Raw genomic sequence first — 8851 nt, forward strand, 5'->3', positions numbered from 1 at the left:
CTGGATTAGGTTGGATTAAGCCAATATCTGATCTATTGATATAAGATACGAATATATGTATCAATGGACCAGATTTGGGTTGAAATCAACCTATTTCAAAATGAATTTGAGCAGATTAGACGGTCCAAACATTAAATCGGACCAATCCAAATTAGTCCAAAACATTCATTAGATTGAATTTAACCTGTCCCATTTATAATGGATTCACATTGGATTAAATCGGATTGGACCAAATCCAGTCCACTTGACACCCCTAATTCCAAAACAACCAAAACTTATCCCAACCCAATTGTAACTGTACTGAGACACATAACGTAGACCTCAGACGCTGTATGGAAAAGAAAATGAGAGGGATGAGCAAAATTAGGTTTTAAAGAGAATTTATAGGTCATGTGATGCCAAATATATAAATTTTGACGAAACATTAAGGGTATTAAGAGTAAGGGTAAAACAAATGGTGCAAGACAATAATTAAACAGTAAAATACAATTACTCAATTTCACAAACAAGAAAATTTACCCTTTTTTTATTCAACACAACACATTAACAACTCAAAAACTAACTGGTAATAGAGATTCGAATCCTCATATCTGTTGGAAGTATCCAGCCAACGTACCAACTGGCCACCACTCAGTTGGTAAGCATTAGAAATATCTGAAACAAACAAACTTATTACGTCATTTAAAATATAAGCATGAGTTTGTAATGCGGTCAAACCATTTGGCCTGGTGAATGCATTTGAATTTGAACGGAAAATTGTTTGACGAAAAGTACGACCTGACAATTGGGTTGGGTGGGTCGGGTATGAATTGGGTTAAGGTACTTTGGATTAATTTCAGGTCGGATTGAATTTCAGGTTGGGTTGTCAAATGCTAGACCCAAACCTTAAATATTTGTGTTAGGATTGACCTATGAGTCAATTAGGGTCATTCCAAAATATAATTGAAATTTAAAAAAGAAAGAAAATTTATATGAAAAATGTTAAAATTAAAAGAATTAACCTTAAAATTTCAAAATAAAATAAAAAAAAAAACTTGAAATTTAACAATTTAAAGAATAAACAATAAAAAATAAAGACTAAATAAAAAATATTAAAGAGTGAAAACTTTTAATAATGCATAAATAATCCCATGACCCAACCCAACCCAATTTTTTTTTAGTCGAATCCATTCATTTTTTACATTTGGATAACTAAATATGAGACCTTAACCCTATTTTTTCGGATTAAGTTGGGTCAGCTTCACAGGTTGAACCAACTTATAGCTCAATTTACACACGCTACTACAGAAGGCAAATGGACACTGCAGGCACTGACCACTGATCAGTTGCAATGGTTTTGATTACTATAATATACAGAGTATTAATAGATAATATATTGTAATCGGCCATTATTCGATGGCAATTAAAGCAAGAATGAAGACAATATGGAGGTCAGTCCTCCCAACTAGTTAAGGCACGATTTTTATGGCTTTATAACAGTTTTGAGGCAAAATCTTACTATATAATAGTCAAAGCTTTTCTGGTATTATTTATTTTCGGTACGATAGGTTTTCCCCTAAATTCAATGTCCAATTGCCATTGAGAAACCAAGTTCTATACAAATTGTAACATCTGCCGTTGGAATTATGATGAGCCTGTTTGGGAGGGCTGAAGTTCTAGTTGAGATGCTTTTCTCAATTGCTTTGGTCAAGCCACTAAAAGAAGCTTTACAAAAAAGTGTTTTTTTTTTTTTTCTTTTTCTATTTTGAAAGGACAACAAACTTGGGCTTTTAGGGAGGTGTTTGGCCTGCCTTTTTGTGTGTGTCATCTTTTGGGCTTTTCAAAGTTTGGAAGACGAAATTTAGTTTTTCTATGTTTGGCAATGAAATACAAAAAGCTAGAAATACTTATTTCTAAAAAGCTCATGAAAGCTCAAAATTGCAAAAAAAATCTGCGAACTTTAAGGGGTTGTTTGTAAGTCTTTTTTGAAAGATCTTATGGAATCTCTGACAATCAAAAGACATAATGAGTTTTTGCATCAAGATATTGACAGCACGAAAACTGTTTGGTTAAGGTGTGTCCTTTCGTGCGAAGATGAGTTGAAAAAAAAAGCGAAAAGCTTTACTTGGAGCTTCCCAAAAATAACAGGCTTTATGCATCTTTTCGGCACAATGTCTTTTGGTAACAAATCTCTTGTGAACCAAATGGAAAAAGAACACAATGTAGTCTGACATGCTTTTAAATAGCTGACAGATCACACAAAAAAGATGTGCCAAACTGGGCCTAAATGAAGTTTCCTATCTTTTCACACCTAAAATCTTTTATTTTACAACTATATAGATAACTGTAGACTATGATACTTACCAAATGGTCTAAATCATTAAAGATAAGACCCCAAAAAGCTCATTAATTACGGGCCCATTGGGCAAGTCTTTTTGGGAAGATCTTCTAATAGTTCTGACAGTCAAAAGACACATTGAGCATTTGCATGAAGATCTAAGCAGCCTAAAACTAGTTTGGCAGATACACGTCTTTCCGCACAAAAAACTTCATTTGGAGCTTCTCGAAATCAGTCCAAAATTGGCTTCTCGCATCTTTTCGGTGCTCTGACTTTTCGCAGTTAGGCCTTCCGTGAACTAAATGGGAATAGATCAAAAATTGGTCTGCCCAACTTGTAAACAGCCGAAAGACTACTAAAAAAACACGCCAAACAAGCCCTACATCTTTTGGCCATCTAAGCTATTGTTGGATTTACATAAGAAAACTTGCCAAACGGCACCCAGATTTATTTTCTGTGTGGGTGGGTGGGGTACACCCTGCAGAGCCAAAAGCTGCTATGGGGAAGCTACTAACTAAAAATTTTCATATTATTAGGCATTTCGCTCAATTTGTGATGGCACAGATATTTTGATTTTACTTGGACATAAGTCATAACAATAGTGATTAAATTTGTGAATTATTTTGAAATAATTTGATTTAATCGTATTTATAAACAAATATTTAACATCATTCAAAGTTAAGCATAAGTTTGTAAGGGAGTTGTTGGAGTCTTTGATTTTTGGTGCATGTATCTGTAAGAATTGACAATTGATTTAGATGGAGGCAGAGTCATTTCTTTAATAGCAAGCCCCAGTATATATAACAAGGTGAACATCTATTTCAGTGTGCCATGTGGTTACATCCATTTTGATTGTTGTTAAATTTACATATAACAACAGTAGCTTTATTATGTGAAACATGTGTTGTGTGTGTGTTGTAGACAAAAATACCGCACATGGATCGTTTACAATTTCAACATGACTTTGTTATGTAAATTGTTCTACATGGAGGAAGGATTGCTTCTCTAATATCACCACAATTTTAACATGACTTTGTTATCTTAAGGCTTTTTATTGTTCACTCCACTTGAGAATTCATAATACAATCGTAAAGTTCGGGTCAATATTATAGAGGGTAAGATGTAAAATTCACAGGGAACGGTGTATATATGGGAGCAACTAGCTAGGCATTAATACATTGGAAAAAGAAAAAGAAAAAAAAAAAAAAAGTGACGAATATTCTGAAGTGGACTCGAGTAAAAATCCCTTCAATCTTTAGCCTAAATGAATTTTCCTACAGCCATTGCACGAATCGAACATCTATTATAACTGTACTGACATGACAATAGCGATTGATTCATGAATTAATTTAGGATAGTTCAAATTATTTACTTGGTATTTATAATCAATTGCTTCGATTCAAGTGTAACAGCATTCCTCTAGGTGATATCCATTTAGGCTCCATTTGACGTAAGAATTTATTTATGAACTGAAAATGACAGCAATAATGCATTTCTATATGCAGGCGTTTGGATGTAAACTCTTGTATCCAAATTGGTCCCATGTAAAAAAAAGAAGATAGATTGTTGTCTTAAAATTCAAGTTTAATGTATACCCACAACTAGAAATTATTTGAGAAAGAATGCAAATTTATCATTACAACCAATCATATTTGTATTTGCACTCTTCGCCAACGGAGCCTTTAACAGCATGCATGATCAGTACACACCACACACACAAATAATTGCCACCCCTTGGCCCTTGGCCCTTGCCCGGCCTCCTGGTCAAGTGTCACAATTACACAATCAACAGCAAACTGTTCCCTTGGATTTAAGGCAAAAAGGAATCTTTGAGCAGTTTAGTATTACCCACTCTGTTCTTAAAATAGCCAATAGTCATCAAAAACAAGGAAAAGATATTTATTTATTTATTTATAAATTAACACGAATCTATGATGAACTACCTCTCACCTAACCTCTTTTTCTTTTTTTATTTCCTTTTTGCCACCATCTTAAGGTTTTCCCCATCTTGGATAGGATTGGAAGAATTATATTAACCCCAAAATTCAGCTTGGTTTTTGAAATTTGCTTCTTCAATCCAAGGAACCATTCCACCACGCCCCAGGCCCCAGGCCCCCCACCCAAACAAAACCGCCCATCCTCTTTAATCAGCAAACATTAAGTATTAACCGTTGCGTAATAGAATTAAACCTTTTCCATAAAAATAAAATTGAACTTTTTGAAGCAAAAAAAAAATTAAAATTAAAAAGAAAACTTTTTTCCATGAAAATATTAAATTTGAAGCCTTATTAGTAGTGTGATGAGGATGAGATGATCGATAGGAAAGCATTGATATAAGCCAACAAGCGAGGAAATTTATGACATAGAGTAGGCTATTATTCAGCACTTGGTTTTGTTTTTCGCTTTTTTTAAATACAATGGAAGAAAATTCAAACCAACCTAGAAATTCAGATAACAGAATATAATCTAGGCTCCAGGTATATGAAACAGATAGAGAAAGACTTGTAGCTAGCATTCAATTCCCCTCGTTTGTGATCCAGTCCGCAACTTGGTCTTCCTCTCTAGTCTCTACTAATGCGTTGATATGAAATCCTGATGTTGCCCTGATCCCCCCTCCCACTATGTTCTTGCTTTCTTCTTCCATCATTTCACATCTCCAGCAGAGATCGATGTTTTTGTAAGAGGGAAATGAGAGGTTTCTTCTTGCACAAGGAAAATGCCAAGAGAGGGAAAAAAGAATCGTATGTTGCAGTTTGGACTTCGAAGCGAGCAAAAATGACAAGTCGAAAAATTAGGATTAAAATACCAAGTAACCAACTATTCAATTCAATATTCTGTTCGACCCAGATGCATACAATATGAGATAATTATTAATATCATTTGTGGGTAAAAACAACATGAATGACTCAGATCCAGTACTGTAGAAAGCGATGTGAAGACTTATCGAGTCGTCAATTAATGTATGTTTCCCTCATAAGGATTAAGGATGGCTTAATTAATTACGACTGCTAGTTAAAGTTGAAGCACAAAATTAAGGAGAAAGTATATATGGACCAGAAAGGCAGAAACCAAGACAATCAAACCACTTACTTCTAGCTACATTCATCTGGATTCTGGAAACATCATGGCTACACGAAAGGAAAGATGAAGAAAAATTACACCAACACTAAGCACTTAGATACATTCGAAGCAAGTGCTGAGAAAGACCAAAAGGGATACACTAAAGATCCCCTTCCTCCCAAAGACATCTTATCTACAGTTCTTTGGGTCCTCAACCCTCTCTCATTCTCCTCCCCATCTTTTTTTTCTTTTCTTTCTTTTGTGCTTGAAAGAAAAAGAAAAGGAAAGTTGGGAAGAAGGACAAAAAGAGCCAAGGGGAGCTTCACACAGACTCGCAACTCCTCCATTATTACTACTTGCTCTTGGAAAGTAAAAACCACCAATTGTCCTTAGTACATCTTCATCTGTCTCCCGAACTTTGACGAAGGACAAAAACCAGAACTAATCTTGGAAATTTAGACGTGGGGGTTGCTCCTGAAGGATCCCAAAGCTTTAATAGCTGCTGCTCTGAGGATGTATTGATGGTAGAACGCTGCGATGGCAGCTCCAATGAAGGGTCCGACCCAGAAGATCCAGTGGTCATCCCAAGCCTTGTCCTTGTTGAAGATGACAGCGGCTCCAAGACTCCTAGCCGGGTTGATGCCGGTTCCGGTGATTGGGATGGTGGCCAGGTGAACCATGAATACTGCGAATCCGATGGGGAGTGGCGCCAAAACCTTATCGCACATAACCACATCAAGACTTTCAGATTTCAATAACAAAACTACTATGGTGGGTAATTAATGCATTGCATGCATGTGCCTACGTCAATACATGTTTCTAACCTTTAATTATTCTATTATTTGCGACTGACTATTAAGATAGAATACTCTGCTGGAACGGGAGGATATTGGGCCAATCACGATATGCCACGTCAGCCTCACAGTTGAATGAACGTTCACGAGGCTGATGTGATGCATCGCAATTGCCTGAATAGAACTTGGATGCGTTGCGTGCTAGTTCAGAGAAAGGGTTATATATAATAACTAGCATTTGCCGTAAATAAAAAATTAAAAAATTAATATATACAACAGTGGATAATTTGCTTGATATGGATAAATAAAAGGTTCTTATTTCCCCAACGGAGAATGATTAATTCTTAACCAAGACCAAGGGGAATATTTGCCTTGGAAGTGGAAGGGTGAAACCGTGGAAGAAGATGAGACGAATGATTTTTATATCAATAGAGATAGTTGAAAAGATAACATGGGTAACGTGGCTGTGTTTTCCTCCGGTTGATGGATGTGATATTGATTTGGGGCCATAGTTCCTTTAGCATGCGCACGGAGTGCATAATGATAAATGCTTCCAGAAAAACAAAAGTGAAGCGGTGCGGGTGCGGGGGTGCGGTGACAAGTCACAATTGACAGGTATTCGTCTTCCTCGTGGTGTATATTTCCTTTTTATTTTTAGGTGGGGTTGAATGTTGATGGGAATTATCTTGTGGTGGTTAATGACTGTACTGGAAGCTGTCTGCCTCATGTCTGTCTATGTTATGTAATAGTAGGTCTATCTATGAATGGGGGAGGGGGTAGCTCTTTTATCTATTTTCATTTTTCATTGACCAACGGTTACTATTTTCCTGCTGACTTTGGCGGGGTTGGTTTGTCATCTCACGTGTCACATGCTGGCACTCCAGGCTCCAGCGTGGCATGGGCATGGGCATGGGCATGGGCATGGGGATTGGGTTTCTGGAGTCGGGTTTCTGTCTAACCCTAACCTGAGCCTTTGGGGAGGGGGAGGGGACTCCTCACTTCTCCTCCTTTGCAAATTCCAAATTCACCGGCCGTCGCCGATGCTCCACCGCAAGTCGTGTCTCCTGCCCAAAAGGGCTGACTCCTTTGAAAAGTCCATATTAGGGAATAGGGACTAGTTACGTGTATCACTCACTCTTCACCCAACCAGAAAATTTTGAAATAAACAGTATTGGAGTATATATCGGCAAAGGTGATTTTACCGGGACATGTGAGTCTCTGGCGTTTCTCTTGGGGTCAGTGGCGGAGAAAACGGTGTAGACGAGGACGAAGGTACCGATGATCTCGGCTGCCAATCCTACGCCCTTGCTGTATCCATCTGCCAGCTCGTTCGCCCCACCACCGTAGCGGACGTAGTAACTCTTCTGAAAACCCTTGACCAACCCGACCCCGCAGATTGCGCCCAGGCATTGAGCTATTATGTACATCACGGCTCGGATTAGCGACACCTTACGTGCCAAGAACAGCCCGAACGTCACAGCTGGGTTTATGTGTCCTCCTGTTCACCACCATCATATAAAGTTGCATGAGGAATAATACTACAAGTGCGCCCAAGCAGATCCAGAGGAGCTTTCAGCTTCCTTTTCATTTTATTTTTTTGTTAAACAATTAATTTTTAATCAGAAGAAAATACCAATAACTATAAGAAATATAAGTATTTTAAATAAAACTTATGTTTTTATTTTTGAGAAACCTATCTGTGTAGAGAGAGAGAGAGAGAGAATAGAAAAACTCACCAGAGATACCAGCCGTGCAGTAAACAAGAATGAAGATCATACCACCAAAAGCCCAAGCGATACCGAGGAGGCCAACGCCACCACAATCAGTACCGTTATGAGACGAATCGGTCTGGCGTTTGTAACCGATGACCGTCAACACAGTAATGTAAAGAAACAAAAGTGTCGCAATGAACTCCGCGATGAGAGCCCTGTAGAAGGACCACTTGCTTAATTCATCGGGGTCGATCAACGACGCCGGAGGGGGGTCGTGGTAGTCCTTGGCGGAGAAGTGGCTGTGTTCAGAAGATTCAACGTCCTTGGCCATGCCGCACGAAACACAAGACTTCACAGGAAAGAAAACAGAGATGTGGAGGAGGATGGCCTTGGACCCTTGTTTGAGTGGTTTTGTGTTTTATTGTGAGTGGGAGGAAAATGAGAGAGATAGAGGGGTATTTATATTGGGAGATTGACAAAAAAGAAATATGTTTATTAACTTATAATATTGCCGCCCTAGTCCCACTAATTACGATTTTATTTCGCTTTCATTGGCCCCCTTTTCTTCGCTCCAGCTTTTTTGTTTGTTCGCTTCTCTCTTCTCTTTTTTAGACACACACACATACATAAGATTAGAGAGGTGTTAATAAGTTATTCCGGAAATCCCCTTTCTTTTTTTTTTTTTTTTTTTTGCCATTTTTACAATGTGAATGATCAATATATTTTCTTTGGTAAAAACTAAAAAGTGAATGAATATATGACATAATGACTAATCTCACCTTCTATATATAATTATATTGTTTGAGCAAGTTCGTGCATGCCCCTCAGGTCTCAGGCTCTCAGCTCAGCTGTATATACTGTTTTTTTTTTCTCCTGAGAATTGAAGCATCTGGCACCTTCTAATTGGTTTATTTACTTAATAATTAAGGACGTAGTGCTGTCCTTACTCCTTAATGCGTTGGGTTGAA

At 37.6% G+C, this 8851-nt stretch overlaps 1 protein-coding gene across 1 annotated transcript; it reads right to left on the bottom strand.

Annotated features, from left to right (window-relative positions):
* Positions 1-5381: 5381 nt before the first annotated feature.
* On the bottom strand, positions 5382-8503 carry LOC148868414 (aquaporin PIP2-4-like). Its single transcript, XM_088973394.1, has 3 exons — positions 7908-8503; positions 7374-7669; positions 5382-6093 (listed from the first exon to the last, which is right to left on the bottom strand). Exons 1-3 carry the CDS (start codon positions 8212-8214, stop codon positions 5833-5835), a joined length of 864 nt encoding a protein of 287 aa, XP_088829520.1. The 5' UTR covers positions 8215-8503; the 3' UTR covers positions 5382-5832.
* Between the last annotated feature and the right edge of the window lie 348 nt (positions 8504-8851).

This window comes from Nelumbo lutea, chromosome 2 (genome assembly GCF_056320005.1).
Source record: "Nelumbo lutea isolate HS-2025 chromosome 2, American lotus-T2T, whole genome shotgun sequence".
In the NCBI taxonomy this organism is placed as follows: Eukaryota; Viridiplantae; Streptophyta; class Magnoliopsida; order Proteales; family Nelumbonaceae; genus Nelumbo; species Nelumbo lutea.

Excerpts from the sequence above, each read along its gene's own strand:
- LOC148868414 (XM_088973394.1), bottom strand. The coding sequence starts at position 8,214 with ATGGCCAAGGACGTTGAATCTTCTGAACACAGCCACTTCTCCGCCAAG. Across the intron at positions 7,670-7,907 it reads CTGCACGGCTGGTATCTCTG|GAGGACACATAAACCCAGCT; the intron begins GTGAGTTTTTCT and ends GGTGGTGAACAG. Across the intron at positions 6,094-7,373 it reads CCAGAGACTCACATGTCCCG|GTTTTGGCGCCACTCCCCAT; the intron begins GTAAAATCACCT and ends ATGTGCGATAAG.